Raw genomic sequence first — 25,491 nt, forward strand, 5'->3', positions numbered from 1 at the left:
CTGAAGTTATCTGCTACTCCGCTATTAAATTCCTATTTCTAGAAGTCTGGGGGGGGGTGTGGTGTGGGTGTGGGTGTCTTGCTTAAGGTAGGACAAAGCCTTGAAGCGATTTCTCCTTGGGTTTTATTTAATGGTTCGGGAAGAGGGGTCGCCAAGCGGCGATTGCGGAGGCTCTAGGGGTTTTTAGGAATTCAAGCCGCCGGGGAGCCGGGCAGGGAGAGCGGGTGGGCGCTGGGATGCGCTCGGAAAGGAGGGAGCCAGCGGGGTGCGGGGAGCGGAGGCCGCAGACGTGTGGCTTCCAAAAGAACATGCCGTTTTCCACTCGTCTTGTTTCTCTTTTCTTTCCCCTCCTTCATCTCTGACCTGAAGCCAGGTAGGTCGGCTCTTTCTCTTTGAAGCTGCATTTCTTGTTGGTTGAATTGGCTCTGCTGAAAGCAGCATCGCATCTGACCGACACCCGCGCTGCGGGTGGCAGAAACAGTTTTCTGTGCGTCTCTTCCGTCCCATTTCCATTCCCCTGCCCCTTCTTCTTTCACCAGCCACGCTGATGCCTTTCCCCCCTCTCCACCCTGTGCCCCCCCATCTCATTTATTTTCCTTTGCTTATTGATAGTCTGAAATCCATCCTCTGCCTCTGTAAGCTCAACAGGGAGGAATAAAACAACCCCGTCGCAGTTTGGAGGGAAGTATCATGTTCTAGTTTCTTCCCTGCCCGGGCTATGCATTTTTTTTTGCCTTGTAATGTTGCACATCAATAAATAAATGAACGCACACACATTTTGTTAGCGCAACCTGTGCTGAGGCGAGCGGCGAGGGGCCGGTGACGTTCCCCAGCACCTTCAACGTACAGCACTGTTGCAGGACGTGAAGTGCGATGCTTTAATGCATTTTTAAGCCGTCAGAGGGCTGGGCCGCACCTGCAGACGTGAGGTACGGAGGGGAGAAGCCTTTACGCCACCGCTACGCCCGGTTCCCGCCCGCCTGCCCGCTCTCCCCGGTAGATGGAGCATCCTCATCGCTTTTCACCCGCGCTGGCTCGGCCCTCCGCCCCCAAGCCCTCGGGAACGTTGATCTTTCCTTCGTAACTCCGACTGTTGAGGCGAACGGGTGGGGTTTTGTGGCGGTGGGCGCCGCCGGGCGCTGCTTGTTGACCTGCTCGCAAAATGGCCTCAGCCCCTTCTCCCGGCAGGTGAAGCTGCTCCAGGTTTCCCAGAGGAAACCTCCCGGCAAGGAGGGCGGCGAGGCGGCGGCGGCGGCGGGGAGGTGACACCTGCCGCCCTCTCCGCACCGCTTGACGGGGTCCGCCAGGCAGGAGCCCGGGGCTGCAGCCCGGCTCCCCGCCGCTTCTCCCCTCCGCCCGCCCAGGGGCGCGGGGGGCTGCCCGGCCATTTTCCTGCCTCACGGCGGCGGGGAGGCGCGGGCAGCGGCCAGCTGTGAGGGAGAGCGACGAGGCGGTGCTCGGCCTCCGTGGAGCCCCTTCGCCGGGGTGCGGGGCTCCTCCCGGGGTAGGTTGGCGGCTCTGGGCCGCCTATGTTACCCTCCGGGATGGCGGGGATGAAGCTGACGGAGCGGGGCGATGCCCATGCTCCGGCCCCGTCCGTCTGGCGGCTCTGGGGGAGGCCCTGGACGGCTGGCATGGCTCTCCTCGCCCTTCCCCGTCTGGCAGCGCCTCAGAGGGTGCAGAGCCAGCACGTCCTCGTCACTTTCCAAGTGTTGATGGCCCCTCAAAATAAAAAGAGGCCACCTGGCGGCCCCGGCCCCGTCACCCCTCTCCGCAGGGGGGGACCCGCTCCCCTTCTCTTGCGCCGCCATTTTGTGGCGCTCATCCGCAGCCCCTGTGGTATCCCACATGATATTTCCACCCCCCACCCCCCCCCATTTTGACAAAAATCGCTTTAATTTTTAAATTCCAGGAGTTTAGGGAATAATCTGCAGCAATATCCTTTTGTTTGGTACGTGCCCGACTAAGTAAAATGTGACAATCCAGGAGATGTTTGACTTTCTGAGGACTTGACAGACACGTCGGTAGCTAGTAAGGAAGGCACAGCACATAATGCACCGTGGCAATGCACTTTAAACATAAGTGTTAGAAACAGGGACTTCATAAATGAAGAGCCCTACAATCATGTTAGCTCAGATGTAATAACTAGAATTGTCATCAGTCAGAAAAGGGCTTTGATGTTGTTAGAAACAGTGAAAACAGCAGCGGGTTTTGAAAAAGATTGCACGTCCTCACCTTGAACGCAGGGTTCAAATCTCCTCACGGGGCTCCTAAAACGGTGTTGCAGAAGAGGCGCAGAGGAAGATAAACAGCATGATGAGAGGCACAGGTTTATTTTAACAGAGATAAAAAGTTAGTCCCGAAATGTGAACTCTACTAAATTTCAAGACGAATCAAATAACCAATCACTTTAATAGAGTCTTAAACAGTGATGAATAGCACAGGAGAAATACAGCTTGCTCTCAAAAGAGCCCTGCTGGAATGAAAATTATTTTAGAAAGCCAACAGAAATTAATACTGTTGCGCAGCTGACAATGGATATTGAGCGTTTGATTTTAAGGAAGAAATTTACCTCATAGTTTATGGGTATTTCTCACCTTTTAATGAAGAGCCCAGAAATGGCCGTTGTCAGATGGGACATGAAGCTACTCTGCTATGAGAAGTGGCATTAGTGTTACGGTGATGGCTACAGACTCCACCAGGCAGTTTGTTTGCGGTTTCTGCACTCAATACAATCTTGTAATACATGAAACTTTATTGCCACAATTGAATTCCCTATAATTACATTAATGCGGTACAAAAATGCAAGATGCATAATAATATTTTTCTGCTGGCAGCGTTCTGAATAGCACCATTAGAAATAATATATGCAGTTTGAAGCTGTTTTACCCATTGCTGTGTGTTACATATTCCTCCTTAACAAAAATAACAGCCCCATATGAGAACATCCTCTGAATTTGTCATCCCGGGTTGGCTAAGGGTTCGATGCTACTTTTCTCCAGTAGGACCAAGAATCAGTCTTTATTACAGTCATATCCTGGAAGTCATCCATTGTCCAAAATTTAGATGTCTTTTGTTTCAGGCTGGTGTTAACTACTGTTTTTAAAATCGACAAACATCCTATAGATTACCAGCGCAATTGAATCTCTCAGCCCTTTCTACTGGTGACACATGTATCCTCTTAATTCACAGCACAGAATAGCATTTGTCATTTGCAGTTATGTTACTTCATTTGGATAATACCCAGAATAGCAGGTAATTTACATATGCATGCTTTCCGAAGCACTGTCATTTTCTGCAACTTTACCCTTTCCATAAATCGTATTGTAAAATTACAGAAAAAAAAAAAAAAAGCAGTCACTTTAGTTCTGTTTCTCTCTTCTACAAAAGCATTCAAAAGATAGAGTTAACCGTAACTGTCTCAGTGACTAGATGATAGAATAGTATGTATCTTAATAATACGCAGCTGTACAGTCCGCTTTATTGGCAAACTTTGTGTTGTGATTTATAAACGAAGGAATAGAAATTCTTTGCTGTTTAAAGTCATGTTTGTGCTTTTTATTTCTCATTCATCTGCGTACCTTCTGGGTACGCCCCAATGTTTTGCGGTTTTGATGGGAAATGTCAGGGAAACAACTAAGAAACATCGTTAAACTGTTTCTAGAGAACAGATTTTTAATATATGCTCCAAACTAATTTTTACACCCAAAGGAATTAATTTGGATTTTCTTTCACATTATGTAAAACCAAAAATATTCTGCATTGACCTGTGGCTTGAAGCAGTATTTCTTAGTATTTTTCTTAGTGTTTTCAGAAGATGTTTTGTTTGCTATCTTAAGTGTTTCCAGGCACTAGGAACCAGGGTTCCAAGGTTTTAACTACATTTGGTAAAACTATTATCTCTTTCTCAGAGTTTTTATCACAGCCTATACTAATCCAGTCACTTGGATTAGGTGTTCTGATCCTCACTTAACTACTAGGCAAATTCATTTCTGTCAAACATCCAGCGTTTTAACTGCTCCCCCCACCCCCTCCCGTTTCCACAGTCTCAGTGCTACAGTACGTAGCCTTAATGTCACTTTAGTTAAATTCTGCAGTTGTTTTCTATTCCATTTTATCCCGGATTAGGATCTCATCACCAATTTGTTGTGGCTTTACTTTTTACACAGTACTAAGGGTGTGGGGAAGCCATTGTGGGACAGTAAAGTATCAGATAACTTTGCTTAATGTTAAGTGTATCCGAGCTAACTAACTGTATTCGGTACGGTCTGATAAAATGGTGACTGCATCCTTTTTAGAAGACTACAGGACTCCCAAACTGTTTAAAAACCCATAACTGAATTTCTGCACATAGCACCACTATGCTAAAAGAATGGATTTGTAATAATCTGCTTCCCGTTGTATGTGGGTTCTGTCTTTAATCACACTTATGCACGTACCTTCTGATTTAAATGTACTTTGCAATTAGTACGGGAGGAGTGTGCAGAACGCATCAGTAGCTTTTCCATTACCAGGGTTGCAGTCGATAGGCTTAGTAAACCAGCTGGAGTAGAGGCTACACATTTTGTACACAAGCATCTTTTCTTGCATTCTTCATGCCTTCTGAGAACATTAAGCCTCTCAAAGACAGAACTGCTCCAGGGACAAAGCTTTACCTAAATGATACACCTCCTTTTTTCCTAACTGTGATTTAGACTTTCAATGAGTCCATTACCACTATCAGTGTGAAATTTGGTTCCACTGAAGTGGTTTAGATACCAATTCAAATGCAGTTAAAACTTTTTTTCTCCCTTTTATCTTAAAATGCATGGTATTGTCTTGCAATTTTGACTTGTTGTTGTATCAATAAAGCTTTTGACTGTGTAAATCCTTAATTGTGTTCTTCTTTTGTAGTTTACACAATGAGTGACAGGCTTTTGCTCAACTTAGACAAACTTCTGCTCGAGTTTGGTAGGTCATTATATCATATATTTTTTAATTAATAATTACTAATGCAGTACATATAATGATGTTTTCTGCTTTAAATAGTTATATTAACTTCAAATAAATTTATAATATTAAGGTTTTAATGTTTTTCTACGTAATGTTTTGTTAGTTATGGAGAGGGGTACTAACAGCTATTTAACAGTAAAATTGCTATTTAGATATTTTGTTAAAATCTTTGTTAATCAGTGTGCAATTAATGCTGCACAACATACATTTGTTTCACAGCTCAACTCATATATATGTGTGTGTGTACATATATATACGAAAAAGTGTTTATTTTCTTCTTAGTTTTCCAGCTAGAACAAACTTCTTATGCTAAGGAACACGTGAATCAACAGATAAACTGTGAGTAGTGATAAATTATCATTTTATTAGACATTGAACACACTGCATTTGTTTGATTAGTCCTGGTACATGTTCTGTGTTTCAGGGGCGGAAGCAAGCCTAATAATGAAGCTGTCCCGTGTCCTGCTCTCACCCTACCTCATCTTTTGCCATCAATACTTGCTCATTCTCCCTAGCAGACTTTGCTTTTGCTTGCGACTTTCAGCTAATGCTGTTCAGCTGTCTCATGGACAGCCAGTTTCATGCTGCGCCATTTCCTGCTCTTACTCTGTAGCTCCTCACAGTCACTGGCAGTTCTTTGATTCAGCTGTGCTTGCTCAATACATCTGCCACTTGCCTCCCTTTCTTTCTTCATGTTTTTTGTTCTTTCCAGAGTTGGACCTCTGCCTCACTGCTTCTTCTCTCTTTCTGTTTTCTTATAATAATGAAAGTTCTCTCAGTTACTGCTACCTACTCAAGCCTGGTTCTTCTTTTCTGCAATCAAGCAGCTGGTAATTTTATTTGAAATTCAAAACAGTAGACCCAATGAGACAGTCTTGCTCCGCATCAAATTCTTTTTCCCCAGGGCTAACAGACAGCATAATATTATGGACTTAGGTCTGGACTGATTTTTTTTTTACCGTGCTACTATGTGGTATCACTCACTCATGAGAATGGTTGTGGTAGGGAAACTATTATTTAGATAATCGGATCACATCTGTGCTCATCACTGGGACTTCACAGGTAGAAATTGAAGCTCATAACCTTCAGGAAAAAGAACAAGAGAGGGTTCTGGTCTGACTGGTGTTCCTCTTGATGGCAACATTTCTAATAATCTTGACTGATATGTCAAATCAAGTACTTATTCATTAAGAAGATTATCAATATTAAATTGAAGCATCCTAAACATTAAAACATTCTGTAACACTAAATCTGGTACACCTAGAATTCTGTTTTAACTCTTCAGTCGCATAATTGAACCTTAGAGTTGAGGTTTTTCTTAACATTTATGCAAACTCACGGTAAATGAGCATGCTTTTAAGGAAAACCCAAAGGCTGTGTGGTACCATGGCATAGCTATTTGTGTGTTCAGTTCAGAGATGTATGAATATGTGTTAACTCACAATCAACACTCAGACTTTTAAAAGTTTGGGTTAAATCCTTCAAAAACTTACCCAGAAATAGTTCCACTGAATTAATTTCGTCTCTGTGTGAGTATTACTTGGCAGAGGAACAGTTGTAGCATTCAGCCTCAGACTTTTAGTGTGAGATTCATCAGGCTTTTTGGCTAGAGTCCCTTTATAACCAGTGGAGGGAAGTAGGCACTTTTAGGGTGTGATTTGTCTCATCCTGAAGAAAGAGTTTAAAGTAAGTTAGATAAAGTAAGCTTTAAGAAATGTCTGTTTTCTCTGCTGAGTGTGGCTGCAGCCACGGGTGTCTAGTTCTGAAGTAGGTGCTTGCATTGTAAAGTTGGGTGAGCTGGATCTCATCCACAAGGTCCTGGCGAAACAGAGGGTGAGTAGAACAACTCACACTTGTCACAGAAGTGTTCATCTATGGAAAATACTAAATGAAATGTGAAGTGTATGGCTTTGCTTATTGAATAGATATTTTGTTCATACAGTCATGTTGTATCTTGGTCAATCTCAAAACATCACCTGCAGGATACTTCCCAATGCACCTGCTTTTTCTACAGAAATGAAGCGTATGTCAGTTGTCCAATAGTTATGCTTCATGCTAAGTAAAGGCAAGGTACTGACTTAAGATATTGAAAATATTAAGATATTGAAGATATTCAGGATAACTCAAGATATTAAAATACATCGAGAATCTTTTGCTTTTCACTGACTGATGTTTCTCTCCGAGAAGTGTTTTTTTCTGGTATAAATGTAGGTGGTGTTGAAAGTGAATATATAGCAAGTACTGCAAAACCAGACCCAAACTCCAGGATGACCTCAAGTTCTAGAGCAGTAATTCAAACAACTCAAGACACACCTCGCATAACTAAGATGCCCTTCCCTGTTTGGTAGATGAGAAGCGCAGGATGTCTGCGATTGACTTCTGTGTAGGGCCACCAACTTTGGCATACGGAGCATCAGGGCAGCAGTGATGGCAAGGGCTGATTTGGCACTAATGAATCTGAACCCTTGTATGAAAAATAAGAAATAAACAGCACAGAGAAAAAAAAATGTGCACCTAGTTGTGCTCATTGCATTGCAAAGTGAGCATGCACGACAGCTCTCACAGCTTTTACTTGTGAAAGAGAACACTGATCATGTTCAACAATATGGATTCTCTACTAACCACTCATTCAGAAAATATTGTCAGCTGTCTGCTGTTAGAAAAGGCAGAATTAAGAATCTGCCTTAAGAATCTCTGCAAATTTCATAGTGCTTGAGGATTTGTCGTTAAAATGCAAGTTTTTCATAATTAACCTCTGTTTCCTACATTAATCTGTCATACATTACACATTCCCACCTTGAGTAAATTCCTTTTTTATTTTAATGTCTCTGTTTCTGTTTCTAGTAATAATTTGCTTATATGCTGTTAATGGTGTTTTTATTTTTCCCTTCTTGTAGTCAGCTTTCCCATTCAAAACATTTGTGTTTCTGGACTTCTGTAAATGAAAACAAATGTTTGAAAGAGACCTTTTATCTCAAGCAACTTCTGTACTCCAACCTGTCTCCCCAGTTGCAAGCATTACTGAGGGCAAAGTGGCTTACACTCTGGTTTCCCTGTGCTCTACTTCTAGTGTCTGCAGACGCTGTGGAATGCAAAAAAAAAGAAGGGTCAGCTCTAACAGTTAAGAGCGCTTTGCTTTCTACCACTAATAGTTACTTCAGTTTTATATAGACTGGGATGCACAAACAGCACAAATAATTTTTTTCTTCCAAGGTCAGTCTCACAATAGTAGATGATAATTAAGGTACTCATCACACAGCTGAAACTCCCGAAGTTTTTGACTCACTTTGTTGTTGCTTTGCTTAATTCCAGGCTGTCCACTTATCTGGCACTATCGAGATTAAGTATTTGGGAGAAATTTTGAATCATTCTGAACGTAGACTGCTTATTTCATGGATATGTTGAAAACACATATGCTTACTTTTTTATGTTTATTTTTAATTTCAGTGTATACTGTAAAAATCACGGAAAAAAAGGATGAAATCGCTAGGTTGGAAGAAAATATAAATAACAGCAATGATGCAATTGCTGATTTGCGCAAGCAAAATGAGAGTAGTAAGGAGAACTGTAATGCGTAAGTATAATATAGCCTGAACTTCGAGTGATAGGTGGCATTAAGAAAGTCAGTGAGGAAGTAGTGTAAAAATATGTATGTGTGTGTTCAGACAGGAGTGATGTTAAAGAAAACTTTAGTATTCTCTATTTTTTTCAAGCTGCAAATCATCAGGTACAAAAATTGCAGTATTATCCATCCCTTGAAAAAATAAATTATTGAAAAACGGACTACAGCTAAGTCTGTTTTAGTTTTTTATTGGAATCAAGAGTTTTCAGAGATCACAGGTACTGTCTTTGCAGCACGCTAAAGTATTCAAGTAGTAAGGTAATGGAAACATTTTTTCTACATTAGGATGTATCTGAGTTCTGTCAAATTTGAACATTATTAAGAATACTATTCAAAAAAAGTTTTTTTTTTTAACTAAAGAACTTAATAACTATCAGTGACAATAAGCCTCCATTATGATGTTCTTTGTTTAATTCTGAATTGTCCTTCCTGAAATTGAAACATCTTTCTGTTCTTTGTTCACAACATGTTTCACATTACTTTTTGTTCAATACGTATTCTCTCCTAAGGTGTCTCATCACTGCCTCTACGTACAGATATGTGTCTACTTCTTCTAGCAGATTTTGGTGTAATTTTTACTGCAGACTGCAAAATTGTTCTTCTAGGCACACTGTTTTGATGAATGCAATGGGCTGCAGTTCAGTTTTCTTCATAGAAATTTTGCTATCAGATTATTAGTGCAGATCACTTTTGAGTCTTAGTACTTAGAAGTTTCTCAAGCAATAAATTGGCTACAAGGATTTTTTTCTTGCTGACGTGGAATGTTTAATTTTTAAAAATGAAAATCTCAGATGTTTGCAAGGGTAGCTAAAAAGGCAAATCTGTATTTGACATGACAGAGTTTGGCCCAGATGGTATAATCCTGTCTTTTCATTGTAGTGTTCATCTCTCCGCAGTCTGTCTAGTTCCTTGGCAGTTGACATGATGATTTGTTAGCAAATTCTGTTTGGTTTTGCAATTCTATACCTAAAGATAAGTACTTGAATAAAAATGTCTGTAACATGTATTTGATTTTTTTTTTTTTAGTATGTGAATGGAGAATGTGGGTGTTTCTAAGGATAAAAAAGAAGAAGTAAAGATAGAATCAGGGTCCTTTCTAGCTTATTTTGAACTATCTGAAAACAGAAGAAAGAATGGAATCATTAGTGAATGAAGTGGGTATAGTGGCTAGGTGCTTGAATCAATTGCCATACCATACTGATTTGTAGCTTTATCCTAAAAAGAGTTAGGTAAAGATTTGACCTTGATAAGAAAATTCCAGTTTTCCTTTACATTGAAATCTTGCCTCCAATGCAGTATAAAATGAACACATTTGTAAGTTTCTGAAACCATTCACACTGCTTCCTTAGATATCTTTTGAAGTTGCAAATCTGTTTGCAAATCACAAACTGTTAAGTGATGCAAATAAAGAAATAAAAAATTAAGGGTAGAACTAAGGAACTGATCTAAATTTGAATCATTGAATTCAATGGGTTTTGGCTCAGGTCCTACAAAGAATAATTAATGGCATTAGTGTAAAGAGACTGAAAATGAGAAGTGACTCATTAATGAATACATGTATTCATAGAAGGACAATGCTTGCAGAAGAGTAGAGACTTCATGTCTTAAATTATTGAAAATGTCATTTAACGACATGCTGACGACTGCGATAAACAAGCCCCAGCTTTAAATCAGACAATTAGAGCACTTATGTAGTAGAATCATCTTAAACTTCCAAAATTTATTCTAGTTGGTACTCCATATATACTGGACATGACTCTAATGTTGATTTTGTAAATTCAAATATTGTTTTGGAGTCACAATCACCCTCGTAGCTGACTAATTGCCAGCAATGTGCAATAGAGCTCTCGAAGAAACAACTTTTTGCCTGGGTTACTAGACATCATAAGTATATTGAAGCATGTTTGAAGACTTTGAACAAAATACAGGATTCTTATATTCAACAAGTCTACAGAAAATATGGTATATGAGACAGGTGTATCGGGATACTACTGTGCTCTCTAAAGAAATCCCTATTGGTCTGTATAACAAAGAACTGAAGGCACAAGATGACCAAAGTGAAATACATATTTTTAGACAAGTGATGGCATTTTTCAAATATTTAGTTTCTTCAATGATTTAAACTAGAAATGTTGATCCCAGAACAATAAGAAGTGGTGAAATACTGCTGCTGGAACCTATTCAAATTTTATTGTTTCTTTTCTATTTTCTAAATTTGGGTTCAAGGATGGTGAGATTTCATGGAAATGAAAAAAAAAAAAAGCTAGATGAGCTCAGAATGTTGCTAGTTTGGAAAATAAATTGTTGTCTTGTCCCACTAACTGAACTACAGGATATTTTTATTGCTTTTTGATTAGTGTGGATAAAGACTTTCTTGTACCCTAGCTGATGAAAGGAAGGACAAATAAATGTGATAGGTACCAAGAACCTCTGTGAAACAGTGGTGCATTTAACAAACTAGTAGATGACCTACTTGAATCTGCGTACCTTGTTCTGTTACAAACAGCATTCTTGTACTGTGTGTTTTTTGCATGTCTGCAGTATAGATGTGAACGCAAAATGTAACGCACAACATGGTTTGTACTTTGATTAATAAAAGCTCTATGACTTCTTCATTGCTTGTTTTTTTTTCCCCTCCAATGAAGGGCATGGAGTTTTCTGGGTAGAAGAAGCTCACAGTGCTTGCGTGCCAGTACATTTTTATATAAGTACTGTTGGTTTCTGTTTTTTTAAAAACATGATCCTTTAAAAATTCAGCTTTCTGCTGAATTTGCAGTAGATATGGTGAAGTAGCATTTTGTAATTGTATTTTTAATCACCAGTGGTGTCAAACAATTTGTGCCAATAGTGCTAAATTTCCTGAATGGATGCTGCAGTTTCTCATTCAGCTTTTCTGTTGGCAAACTTTACTGCTGTTAGAAATGTTGATTATGTGTTGTGTTGTCTCACCACCTGGAGTACATTATTTTTTGTTCAAGGTTATTGGACTTCAGTTCAGCAAATTAATTGTCAGGACTTTGTTCTTTGTTTATTTCCTTGATGGAAATTGCATTAAGTTAGCTGTTACTGAAGCCTCTATTTTATTCCACCTTTGGAGCGATTGTCCAAATGCACATTCATGCGTTGTATGATTGCATGCTACAAACCCTCTAGTTTTCAACCATAGGGCATATTCACATCCAAAAAATGCTCTTTACTTACCCTACTCAGGAATATGCAAAGTGAACCATACGTCCTCAGTTGCTCTCACCTGTCCAGTGAAGAATCATTTGATTTGTTCAATTGCAACCTTATTCTGTATTGCCTTTTCTCCCCTCCTCCTTGTTGACGTAACTCTTTAAATGTAACTGTATCTCCGCTGTTCCAGATTCACTTAGTCTCTTCAGTCCTTATGGATTTTTCCTTCTTCTGGTTCTTCAATGTTTAGCTTTGATAGAATCTACGTATGTGTTCCTAAAGTTGCATTTTGTGTGTACATCTCCTAGGATAGATCCACTCAGACAAACTTCATTGTCGGTGTTTGTGTTGCCTTAGGGTAGCTTGTACTCTGGGCAAAAGCTGAATTTATACATCACTTTAAGCCCTGACTAGGGAGAGGGTGTACTAATTTTCTCTATAGAAGGTTCCCTTGGAGGGAGAATGTAATGTGATTTTTTGTTCATCAGAAAGAGGATCTCTGTCCTACTCTAGCCCAGTCTGTTCCAATGATTCAGCCATCGTCTGAATCTCAGCTCCCAGCATCTCAGAAGTTGCCTGTTGACAACCTGACGTTACGGAGATTATTCTCTCTGAATGAGTGGCGTGTTTGTCAATAGCACATATAACTATTTAGCTCAGTAGACTTAAGTCTTTTTTCTCTTCTTTCCCTCACCTCACAACACTTTGGTATATGTTAAGTCTTACGAAGGTACTACTCGCTGTTTGGAGGCTCCGTGCATCAGAGGTTTCTGAACTTGTTTTTCACCATCTCTAACTGAGCAAGATCCTGGCCATTTGTGCAGTTACAATTTTCTCTGAAAATGTCTTTTCTGATAGCTGTTACCTCAGCTGGGAGGGTAGGAGACATCCAGGCCTGGATGGCTCATGCTCCTTACACCACCTTTTTTCAGGCAGGATGCTTTCTTTTTAAAGACCCATTATATGCCTCTCCTAAAGATCACATTATCTTACATTATAGGAGGCTCCTGAAATGAGAAGAAGAACAAAAAATGGATTAATTGTGTTTCAGGGCCATAGGGGAGCCACATGAGAGGAGATCCAGGCTGAGCATTACAGAATGTGGACCTGTCAGTTTGCTCTAGAGGAATCTAGTTAGGAGCTGGGTACGAGCCACTCAGCACCTCTTGTCTGGAGACAGGTTTCTGGAATGTATGCATTTAATAATGTAGACATACTATATAGCCAGATATCAACTGCATGAAATGTGAAAATATATGTTGATGATGACTTAGAGGTGGAAAAGAACGTTACTTGACAGCAACTGAAGTTCCGTTCTCGTCTGCCACTAATTTATTATTAACTATTAGCTGGCGCTTTTTCCTGTCAGGGCAGAATTTGAGTTCAAATCTAGTCAGTAAGAGGTGGTATGTGGACCTGTGACTCCAAACCACCAGGTCAGTTCTCCCAGTGTCTGGGCTATTGTACTGAAAGACAGCATCTCTCTCAGGCTGTTTTCTGAGCAGGACTTGCTCAGCAAATGGAGGAAATTCTGGGTTTGTGATTGCTGCTTGCATTTAGGTATGAGATAGGTGCTGGTGATATCGGTGAGAAAGAAGCTGTGTGCATCTCCAACATGAAGATCGTACATATCTAACGGATTTACTGATGGCGCTGCTCGGAGTACATCATATGTGGATTTAGATGCCTACCTGCTTAGCATTAGGCTCCAAAAATTCATGAAGATCACCCTATTTATTCCTTAAAAAGTGCTTTATAATCTTTGTTAATCCTATATTTATATATATGTTCTTGCATTTGAAGCTTTAAAATCTTAAGAAAATAAATGTATGCATGTAAAAGCTTTCTGTACTAAACCTGTTTATGTTTGACTGACTTAACATTAAGTAAATTATTTGTTCTAGGGCGCTAGCTAAAGTAACTTGATGTCTTCATTTCTGAGTGACTTTTTATTAGGAAAGACCACTTACGTGCTTTCTTTTTTTTACTTTCTCCACAGCTGGAAGCCCACCTATGCAATTCTTAGCAAGCATGAAGAATATGTGAAAAATGAACTTGAAGCTTTACAAGAAGCTACAGAAAATGAGAGGTACCTATGATCGTGTGAGATGAGGTTTCTAGCAGTAGTGCTTGTTAACCTGTCTAAACGGATCAGCAAAGATAGCGCAGTCTGTGTCAAAAGGTTGTAAACTTTTCAGGATAATATAAGTGACTGAGTAATTAAAAGAATTTTTGGTTTACATTATTATGAGGTCATATGTTATTTTGTAGTTACCAACGGAACAAGATAAAATAAGGCTTCTTCAAATTCAATTACTTCCCAAATGCCTATTATAATTTTTCAGAACATTGTTCAGTTGCCTACAATTTCGAGAAAAGCCCCAAAAATAAAGGCAATGAATGTTTCAGCTTTGGCAGAAATATGAAATATTCATAACCATACATAAGTTTTATCTATGAATGATTTTTTTTCCATTGTTATGACACGTCTTTGTGTATACTGTGATTTCAGTTGTTGCAGATATTCAGGTTTGGAAGACTTTTTTGAAAATACACAGTTGTTTTTTTGTTTTTTTTTTTTTTTAGAAGCATAATTTAATTGAACCTAAGCCTTTATATTCATATATGGATTAAATAAGATAACTATTAGAAGCATTCAGATAATTTTGTGCTTTTCTTTATTTGTGAATATGAATTGCGTATGATTATTAGAATATACAAATCAAGTCTTTGTATACTGCTGTATGTTCTTCCAAATAACCACAAAGCATGCAAATTCAGTATTAGATCCTGAAAAACAGGGTGAGTGGCTCAGGAGAGCCTGATCTAAAACCATTCTGAGACCAGTTGTGGGTAAGATTCTAGTCAGTATTAATTGCAAATTCAATTCTGTTCAGTAAGTGTCATTTCAGTTTTTTCAGATTCATTAATTAGATTCTGCATTTTAAAGAAATGATTAGTTGTGCAATGCAATGTAGCTGCCTACATTCAATGGAATACAGAACAGTCCCTGAAGATTTTCGCTGAAATATTCAAAATGCAGTGTGCCAGGTTAACCCTCTGAAGTTCTATTTAACACTCAGGTAAAACTGATCTTCATTTTAGAGAGGTTGCTCACCTTTACTGATCTGCTTGTGAAGGCGAAGAGGTTGGTTAGCCCCATGGTGAAAAAATCAGGGTAGATCCATCTAGATATCTAAATACCAATTTAGAGGTGTAACTTTAGGGAATTGAAAATGTTGGCTTTGGTTCTTTTTTAAGTGTTCGTTTTGCCAGTTGTCCAAGACAGCAGAAATAGCACGCCTGATAGCCTTTAATTAACTCAGTTAGTAGCTTATCTGTCTTCTTCCTGTTCAGAGCTCTATATTTGGTGAAAAATAAGGCTAAATTGGCTTTCTATGAGTATATGATTAAGCCATTTTGGTTTTCCCTAATTTGAGCTGACAAGCCAAAGAAGCATTACTTTTAAATTGCTTCTTTAGATAACTAGTTTCAATTCCAACATGAAAGTGTTTGATCTGTTTTCCTGAGCTTAATTAGAAGACGTCATGAGTATAAATCATAAAATAAATTTAATTCATGTATTTTACAAAAGTGATCTCAAATGTAGTCCCTCTGTACCGAAGCATTTGATGATATATTCAAATCAGCAAGATGTGCATTCAGCAAATTCTAAATATTTAAATTAGGATGAAAAATAAGTACATTTAGAACTTTATGCGCTGAATGTGCTTTTTAGCCTGGCATTTGGGGGCACTGAGGACATACTGCTTTAGATGGGAAGATGTTTTAATCAGATGGGCAGATCAGTTTGCATTTAATTAGGCACTTATTAGGGAGGTTTTAAAAACATTCCACATTTTTCCGTTATTATTGGTTTCAAGAACATATAAGAACGCTTATATGAACTGGAAGTTCATCCTGAAAATAAGTGATATGAGGAAGAAAAGAGGAATAAATAACTATCCACCTAATGTTCAGGGGTTTTGTGGGTGCTGTCCTTTTCCCTTTGTCATTAGATGAAAACTTTTTCTAATGACTTTAACGTGAACAGTGCTGAATTCTAAACAGCCTGTGTTTAACTGCGTGAACTGGAGGATGTGAAGTACTTAGGAAAAATATTTAAAACAGTGACAATTTCTCAAGATTACTATACTGTGCTATACATGGCCATAAATATTAATCTGTGGCAAACACATTTTGGGAAAAGAATATAAAGTTTGAGGATTATTTTCAGAAGCTTGAAATGTACCTGCTACAACAAATTATTTTACTTATTTATATTTTTAAAATTTATTTGTAATGCATTCTTAATTCTATATCAGCAAATTTCTTTATTGCTCTGTTATTACTTGTAGCATCTATTAAATTAAATAGAACTGAATATTTTCCATCTTTCATACCTGGGAAATTTTGTACAGTATACACAAATATTCAGTGAATCAAGAAACTTAAATTCCCAAGACCACCTGTGTAGAAAAAGGAGTAGACTACATGAAGTTTGGGAAGTGTCAATTCCTTGGTTTCGCAGTGTTGGATCTACAACTTCTTTCCCCTAAACAGGTGTATTGAACTTCAGTCAATTTAACAGTAACTAGTGCCTGGAGTGTAGTTGTATGTGAAAATTAAGATCTTACTTTTTTTTTTTTTCCTGTGACTTTTGTTTTTCTTTTGTAAGAGCAGCAGCTTCTACTATTGAATTTGGACACACATTTTTCTCTCTTCCATTGCTTGGGCTAGCCAGTGGGCAGCCAGGTGTGCCTGCCTTTCGGCCGTTTAATAGCAGTTTGAGATAAAATGTGTTCTTTAGAGAGGAATATTGTATACTTTGCAAGCAGTGAGAGCTGTTCCTTAATGTAGGCTTTATTCATGGTGCAGGTAAGCAGGTGGGTCTCTGGCTTTAGTTGCTATTATGCACCATAATCTGTTTCATAAAGGAATTTCTGGCTAATCTACAGGTGTACTAATAACTTAATATTTTTAAATTTGCCTCTCTCTATTGTTCACATAACCTTTTGCTGGAGGATGACATTTCCTTCATCTTCTGTGATTTTATATTGGCACATTCTAATATTGAGCGACTTTGTGTAATGTTTCTTTCTCAGGTAAATGACTAGTCTGTGTTAATGATACATGCTGGATGTCTGTAGCTGTGATATCTCTTTATAAACATGTGCCATCTGCAAAAACACTTACCATCAAACTCTTATGTATTTTGCATATGCCTAAATTTTTCTTTTTTTCAGGAATAAGGGGCATAGAACATAAACGGTCAAAAAAATGACATATTTTGATTTCATTTTAAGCAGTTATTAAGCTTTTGCTTTCAAATGCAGGGAGAAATATAGTTACTGGGCACTGGTGGTTATTATTCATCATTTAAAAAACTATGAATAGTTAACTCTTGTCAACGTGGGAAATGCAGACTTCCTGCAGGTCTCTACTTAGATCACCTGTGTTTGACATTAAGAACCAGAACTAGTTCCTTGATTGCATTGTTAACTAGTCAGTTTTCCCAAAAGACACTACTTTTGTACTGGAAATTACCTGCAATAAAAGTTGTGCCTAGCAGCAATACTGGTGTAGTGAAAGACTCATCCCAATGAGACAGATTGCTAATGGCAGATCAAATATTCAGCTATCCTGTAAATTCCTTGCCTGAATGGGAAAACCTGAAAAAAAAAAAGGTCACTGTCATGGATTTACCACAAGAGGATGGCTGTTCTGTGCAACAGCACTTTTCTCTCTCTTCTTTCCAAACGTAATATTGATCAATTTTCAGCTTTATGTGATGAGTTACATCCTATTACTTGTTATGGTATTTGTTTGTTTTTTATAGTACAATTTTTTCAAATGCTGATTTAAACTTTTAAAATGTCATGAACATTAATTGATGCTACCGACTTTAATAATTTGTAGCTAAGTACTCATGTGATGTCAGTGAAATTATATTAGTGTAACATTAATTTAGAGGACAGTTCTACAAGAAGCATTCTGGCTCTTTGCCAATTAAACATTTAAGTGTTTGCTTAACCTTAAGCATGAATAGTCCTGTTGTTTTAGTGTGACTAATGTGTGTGTTTAAGGCTTCCCTGACTCAGACACAGATTACTCAGCATCTCCTTGGAGGCAGCTCTTCGTCCAGTGATGCATCAGGCTGCTGTAAATATGGGATGCTAGGCCAAATTCTCTTTTACTGTAAGTTTGATACAGCTCCACTGAAACTGGTGGAGTTGTGCCAATACACACGAACAGAGAATTTGGCCTGCTGTGAGTTTCGTGATAATCATACAGGGAAAAAAAAATTCGTCACCTGCCAGGCTGCCTTGGAATATGGTATGGTCTGCATTCCCTTCAGAACAATGAGGTTTGACTGTTTTTTACATCATGAGTGTATTCTTTGTTACATACAGCATAGTATTGCTTGAATATAGCTGGAAGATAAAAAATAGAGCCAAATAGTGGTATATTAAATATAATCCAACTTTTTTCCAGGACACCGGCAAGACTAATTGAGCTGATGCTGTAAATTAGTAGTTTTTTTCCTTATAAACAATGGCTTCATGTGAAAAAAATTAAATTACATGTATTTTTATAGGAAAATGTATCAGGATTACATAACCCAGTATAAAGAGATTTTGAAGCAACACCGTGAAAAATATGCAGAAACTGCTCTTGCACAGGAGTATTACAAAAAAAAGCAAGAGCTTGAAGAAATCCAAAACAGAGTTTTGAAACAGTCTGAAAAATATAAATTGAAAGAAGATGCTTGCTCGGATATTCTGGGTACTACTATTATCAATACTTCTACAGTAGAGCCTATTGGTAGTGCACTGCACCTTGAAAGTGCTGTACAGAAATCCGCTAATTAATTTTTGACAGTTTCTCTTAAGTTTTTAGGAAAAAATCTGTAGCAAACCAAGACTTTGAACAAGAATTTAGAGTGTACATACTAATATTCATTCCTCCAACCCATGAATGTAATGGGGAGAGGTTTGCCATTGGGCTTCCTGGGGTAAAAAAGTCCTACAATTACTTTGGAACTATCCTCTCAAAACTTTAAATTTGTTTTTCATATATTTTTTAGTGCTGTTTTTAATGGCGTTACTCTCTGTTATACTGCTATTTCTGTTATGTATACTAAGTAAAGATAAGTGCTCCCGATCTATTAATTTAACTTGCATTTGTAAAGAAAATCAGTTTTGTGAATTAATGATCTGAAATTAAATTTTATTTCTGCAGAGCCTGTTCCTTTTAAATCCGTAAATGATTGGGCTTTACGGATGTATCCTTGATTTGTAATGTTTATGCAGTTTACAGGGAATAAAGTATATACTTACCTTTCATGACTTTCTATTAAAAAGTAAAGTAATTATTTATATTTAGATTGGCAGCATTAGCATTTCTCTGTGAGAAAACTGAAGGTCAAATAATATTCTTCAGTTTAAATTATGGGAACATTCTGAGGAAAGAAAATAAAATTTCGCTTAATGACACATCTCTCAAAATGCTTCATTAAGGAGGAGAAGCTTAATTGAAGTTGGATTTGAGGACTTGTCTAGGAAATGTAGAATTTACAGAGCTTTCTGCACTTCCAGCATTTGCACTTATGGCATAGAGGTGTCAGGGATCTGATAGTATGCCTTGCTTGAGTAAAGTAATGTTGCAGTCTATATTCCATAACATGAAAGTGCTTCTTCGAGGCAAAAAACACAGGAAATGTTAAAGCTTGCTGCAGTTGCTAGGCAAGAATCCACTGAACTACAAAAAGAAGCGGAGGAATTAGAAATGAAAATTAATTATTTAAAAAAGGTAACTGTGTTTTAATTTTACTTTATATAAATACACTTTATACATATAGCTATATGCCACCATTATATTTTCTGAAACATAAAAAAGTAGTGTATTTTCAAGCACACAGACCAACAGGATGGTTCCAGTATTAGTGTTTGTTTCTACAGCATCACATATGCTTTCTTAGAGAAGAGGGGTCCATGAATGTAAAGGCTCTTAAAGCTTGCTTTCTACTGACCTCAGTTTACACCATAATTTCCGTCAAGGCACTGTGTCACAGTAACTTTTGTGCTATCTCAAGAGGCCCAGGGAACAGACTTCAAAATATAGCAGGGCCATTCCTCAGTGAGCCCCAGGGCTTGAGTATACAGCCTTCACAGGTCCTACTGGTTTTTAAGGTTTTGTTAATATGAATGTGTTCAGCTAAATATGCTTTACAGTAAGAATCACATAAATACTTTTTTTTTTCCCTTCAAATAAATGTGTGGGTAAATAATAACTCAGAGGCAAAACTGGCTGACTTTAGACAGGAGATCAGTACAGTTCCACTGACTAGAAGAAGCATTGATTCCAAAGGGATAGTCTTCCAAAAAAAGGACTTTGTGAGGACAGCATTTTGACCCACTCCTCTGCTAGGAGCTAAAAGGTCTCTCCTAGGCCTGAATAGCCCAGTAGGCCAAGCTTGTAAAGAGTTTGATAAGTTTTTGTAGTGTGGTATCTGGGCACCTTTACCTCTCTGGGCCAGATGATCAAGGACTCCATTTACTGCTGTGTCAGTCGTGTCCACGTCAGCCAGCCAGCCAGAAGCATATTGTGCACAGGTGGTGTTTTCTATTTATATTTTGCGATACTCTTTGATGCTCCTAGTTAGAGGCTCAAGTTCCTGATGTGGTATGTGCTGTATAAACATAACAGTAAGAAGGGATGTGGTGAATTTATTTATAACTGTGAAGGAGACCATGTAAGGAACATCTGGTTCTGAACAGATATGTAGAGTCTGTGCTCAAAAAATTCTGTGTTTTTTCCAGTTGTTAGAGTTGGTCCAACAAAAAATATTGCCTCTTTTTAACCTCGTTCTGCTTATTTCTTCAGACCATCTTCGCTACAAAAACTCTACTACTGTGCACTGATTCATCAGGTTTAGAAAACATTTGCAGCACATGGCTATAGTTTTTCAAGTTTTTTTGACTTTTATGTTATTTGTTCTTTATCTTTTAAGACATTTGAAGAGACTACAGAAGATCAAAATAATTCTGAAATGACTGAAGGAAAAAATCAGAAAAGTCTAGAGAAGCCAAAGGAGTTTGAAGAAAGGTACACTTAAAAATTATTTCTTTCCCTTGCGTTCATCCAGAGTACTATCTCGGCATTTACACAAAGACTGCCACAAACCACGAATTGTTGCTGAATAATGACTGGCAAGCTTCTCTAACCCTGGTCATGTGATTTAATTATGTAATTTTAAAAGTTTTATATTTCTTGGGGTTAAGATGGTGGCAAATTTTGATGCTTGGAAGGTAAATGTATCTGGAAACATACTATTAAAAAGTATTTTGCAGAAACCTTTGCTCTTCACAGCTACTGGTGATAGATCTGGGCGAATAGTTTTACGAGTTTTGAATACAACTACAGTGACTGTGCAGTCAGAGATAAAATACATTAACTCTACTAAACACATGTTTGGGGAAAAAGAGTCAGGGTTCCACATGTTGTTTGTCTTCAGCTCTGAACTACTTAAGAAACTTAACTCTTAATTTAATTCTCAAAAACAAGCATGAGTGAAAGTTTCATAGACAGGATTAATGGCTTAGTAAATTAGCCAGTGGTCATTTACAACTGGGACTCGCTTTAATTTGAACTCAGTTACAATGACTGAAAATCACCATTGGGACTATCTTGCACTTATCTGGAGTCCTTGTGAATGTGGAAACATCACCCTTACGGCTGATGCTTTTAGACCAAAATCCCTTTTAAACTGAAAATATGTCCAAAACACTTTGTCCAAGTGATTTTACATTATGGTGTGCTTGAAAAAGCTTTTTAGGGGTTTAAATAGGGATTTAGTGGACTATATCTATAGAAATGTGTCATTTTAATCCTAAGATCCTTTCCACAGGGGCATTTTAGGTCTTTAATATCTTCTTACAGACCTATGAATTATTCAGGTGATTATTTTTTGTGGTTTAAGCCCTTACATCCGTTCTACCTTCTTATATAAGCTTTTTGTAATTGGCAAGACCTCAGAAACATAGGGAAGCAAGAAATCCACTTAGTTTTAAGACTAGGTAAAAAAAAAGATGGGAAGCATTCCCTTTGAATTTTCAAAGGAACCCATGTATGTTCAGTCTGCAGAAAACAAAATGCCAATTAAAGACCTATTATAAAAGGCAGAGATCTGTGCTCTGCGCATGGAGGCGTAGGAAGCACTCAGTCAGGCTCCTCGTGGAAAGGAATTCATAGGGCGCATTGGTAGACCTGCCAGTTGTATGTTTACCTCCGTGTCATGGAGTCTTCAGGTGCTTGTACCTTCACATGAAGTTGTGTTTTGATCGCATATAAGTAGATCTTTTTGGTGCTCTTACTGAAGCTATAATTCCGTGGCTTACATTACGGTTATAAGATGTTGTAAACATTTTACACTACCCTAACTCACATTGCCTTTTAACCTCCATGTATGCATTTATGTGATATAAAATATGGTATAGGACCATAACCTGATTACTAATTAATATGTTTTTCCTAAAGTAAATTTTAAAGCTTATTTATGTCAAAGATATCTATAACATGAAGGCTTGTAGAAAATGGCATAAAAATTATTTTTAAAAATCCCTGTTTGGCATTAGCATATTAAAAGGTCTTCACTAGAAAGCTTAGAAGTATGTGATTAAGTAACTATTGATGTTAAAAATAGGTGTATTATGAATCTGTGATTATAATCACTGTGAAAAAAAAACACAAACAGAAAATGTGCTAAGATAATGAATCATACGAATTAAAACCTTTGCAGACTCAGGGCAATGTACAAAAATATAACAGCAGAATATGGGTACCAAAGGCAGTGGTCTCGTGTGAGCCATTCTGCAGTCACTACAAGGTTACTATGCAGCAGAGAGAGCTTTGTGAAGAAAAAGGAGATATCTTCATCTTCTGCCACAAAAGAAGACAAAGAGAGAAAAAAAAGAGTTGTGCTGTGACTCTCCATGAACCGATGCAGACCAGCGTGAAGAGAAACCGGTAGCATCAAGGGAAAGAACTACACAGAGCAATGAAAGCACTGAGCAGAACAATCTACAAATTAATACCCATGAAATGCTTTAGAGGGCTACAAGACAAGAAACCAACTTGCAAGTTAATGAATAGGTGCTGATATATATGTTCTCCTTTGGGCAGGAGGACGGCAGTGGTAACTGTTCTCTTAAAAGGCTAGGAGCATTTTCGTTTGAATCACTTATTGCTGGCCAGCTAGTCATTGATTAGGCTGACTGCAAAACACAGATTCCTCTTCTCATACCAACCGTTTTCTCTGATTAGTGGGCTTTCATAGTTCACCAGTTACACAGACAAGTATCATAGTTAAAATTTCCAAATCAAGTGTTCTCATCAATCACCTAATAGGACTCAACTCTTTTGATGCCCTGGTCTTGATTTCTCAATTAGAGCTTATATTTATTACATAGAAAGGCTGACATCTTGAACAGTTCTTTGGCATATATCACGTTCATTCTCTCTGCTTTTGTAAAATGTTTGGGAGAGCTTTAATTCCATTATACTGTAATTCTGGGTTTTTCTACAATGTGATTGAGAAAATGCTTTGTAATATAATTCTTGGAAAAGTACTTATAAAGCTGTTCTGGACTTCTAAATGTAAACGTGTATGAAGAGTCAACCCTGCGCTGACCACAACCTCATAGGCAACTACTAGTTACTAGTTATAATGGCAGCTAGTTATTAAAATTCCTGCTTCCAAAAGGACTTGCTGGCATGCGCCTGATTACAGTACTGAACATGGCTTCGGTAGAGAGCCCTGGTAAACAACACAGTAGCAAACGTGATTCTTCATATGTCTAATCAAATACACTTGATTCCTATAGCGAAGATAAAGTCATTTAACCTTTGGGCTTCATTATGCTACAAAGAAGAAACTACTGCTAAGGAAATGGGATTTTTATTTTGACTTAAGAATTTTTTTTTTCTTTGCACTTCAGTAAAAAAAATGTTATCTATTTCACAGTATGGATCAAGATAAAGATTTTTTTATCTACTCAGATGTCTACTAACAATGAAGTAGAGAAAGAAGACAAATGATCTTTCTTGTTACTGCAATTTGGACTATTTTGAGCTTCAGTATGCAGTTTGATTTTTCTTTCAATGGTTATTAATTATGTCAGAGAAGATGTGCGTGGGGTTTTTTCAATAGTGTTTTTGGGGAGGGAAGGGAGCAGGTGTATTGCATATGCATAAAGTTTAACTGCAGGCTGTTTTGGAAGGTTTTTTTACTTAAAAAATACATGTCTTAAGAGCTTCTGAGTCCTGTTTGTAACTGCCATCAATACATTCTTCTGAACAGATATGCATTGTAAAAGAATGCTTTATTTCATGGAAAGTCAATTTTTAGAAATATAGTTGTCTGCTAGGCTCTACAGAAGCACATGGAAACTGAATCCAGAAACTTTTAAAAACACAATTTGGCATCCCGACTTCTGTAAAAAAAAGAAAAAAAAAAAGTTTATGGCAATCTAACTCATGACCTCAGTGGCAGCAGCCTTGTTCAATTCATTTTTGAATGATGATTGTGGTAAAGTGGCCAAATAAGCCATTGATAAAAGTGAAGCAGTTTTAGCCAGGGTTCGGTGCTCAGCTCTGTTTTTATTTCTCCTTGTTTTTCCTCTCTCTGCATCTGAATTTAAAGATACACCAGCCATATACACATCTTATTTCCTGTAGTACTCATTCTTGACACAGGTAATATCTACAATTACTGTAACTGAAATACAGATTTTTTTTTTTTTTACATCTTTTATTATTCCTTGTTTTTTTGATTGATGTATTAGGTGATATATGGTTTATATAGTTTGTTAGGTCTCAGTCCAGCACAGCACTAGGTGTATATGTAACTTTACAGGTGAAGATAGTCCTTTTCATCAGAGTTATTTGACTGAGGTGCATTCATGGTTTTATGTGAACCCAGTTGTATATGTATATTAGTTTAATGTGTTGTTAGGTCCATATATCTTAACAGTGCTTCTGGTTTGGTATTTTTTTAGTAGTGTTGCTAATTTTACTCCACATTACTTTATAAAGTGCATCCTACATTTTATCTTATTTTTATTTATGGAAAATTTCAAGACGAACAAAAAGACGGACTCAATTCTTCATTTGTTCTGAATAGCATTGTTTAGTCAGCTATAAACCAGATGTTGTAGCTAGAAGCACAGAGGTGCTAAGCAGGAATGCCAGAGAGAAAATAAAATAGAACTCATTATTTTAAAAAATGATAAATGTCCCTGTGCCAAATGGCCACTTTACCCTGCATTGTTCTGCTAACCTTTGTCTTTCTACACTGTAAAAGGCTATTTACCCTACACAGATAATTACCCCACAAGTGAAAACACTTGCTGCAGTTTCCTCTTTTGTGTGTGTATAGTGTGAGTATTCCAGACAATCTCAGAGAGAGAAAAAATGTTTTTAAATGTGAAAATGTGATTTCAGAACTACAGTAATGAAGTACTTTGATCGAAGTGTGAAACCCCAAAGTACTAATACTTTTCTTTGATACTGACAAAATCTAAGTTAACAATGTTCTTATGATTGGCTTATTACTACTCTGTGTCTTCTGCCTTCAGCAATATGCTCTGTCTGATATTATTTAAAGAAAATTTCAATTTTTATCAACTGCCGGAGCTGCA

General features: G+C 37.8%; 1 protein-coding gene across 1 annotated transcript in view; it reads left to right on the top strand.

Moving 5' to 3' along the window:
- The first annotated feature begins 4,901 nt into the window (after positions 1-4,901).
- CUNH14orf39 (chromosome unknown C14orf39 homolog) overlaps positions 4,902-25,491 on the top strand; it is a 30,434-nt gene continuing 9,844 nt past the window's right edge. The window contains exons 1-8 of the mRNA XM_009461696.2: positions 4,902-4,950; positions 5,275-5,331; positions 8,440-8,566; positions 13,791-13,880; positions 18,390-18,577; positions 19,034-19,076; positions 19,483-19,603; positions 20,805-20,899. Of these exons, the coding sequence (XP_009459971.2) occupies positions 4,902-4,950; positions 5,275-5,331; positions 8,440-8,566; positions 13,791-13,880; positions 18,390-18,577; positions 19,034-19,076; positions 19,483-19,603; positions 20,805-20,899 (770 nt within the window). The remainder of the gene's footprint in view (positions 4,951-5,274; positions 5,332-8,439; positions 8,567-13,790; positions 13,881-18,389; positions 18,578-19,033; positions 19,077-19,482; positions 19,604-20,804; positions 20,900-25,491) is intronic.

Source organism: Nipponia nippon, unplaced genomic scaffold (genome assembly GCF_047370975.1).
Source record: "Nipponia nippon isolate SJK-2023a ecotype South Korea unplaced genomic scaffold, ASM4737097v1 scaffold_11, whole genome shotgun sequence".
Taxonomy (NCBI): Eukaryota; Metazoa; Chordata; class Aves; order Pelecaniformes; family Threskiornithidae; genus Nipponia; species Nipponia nippon.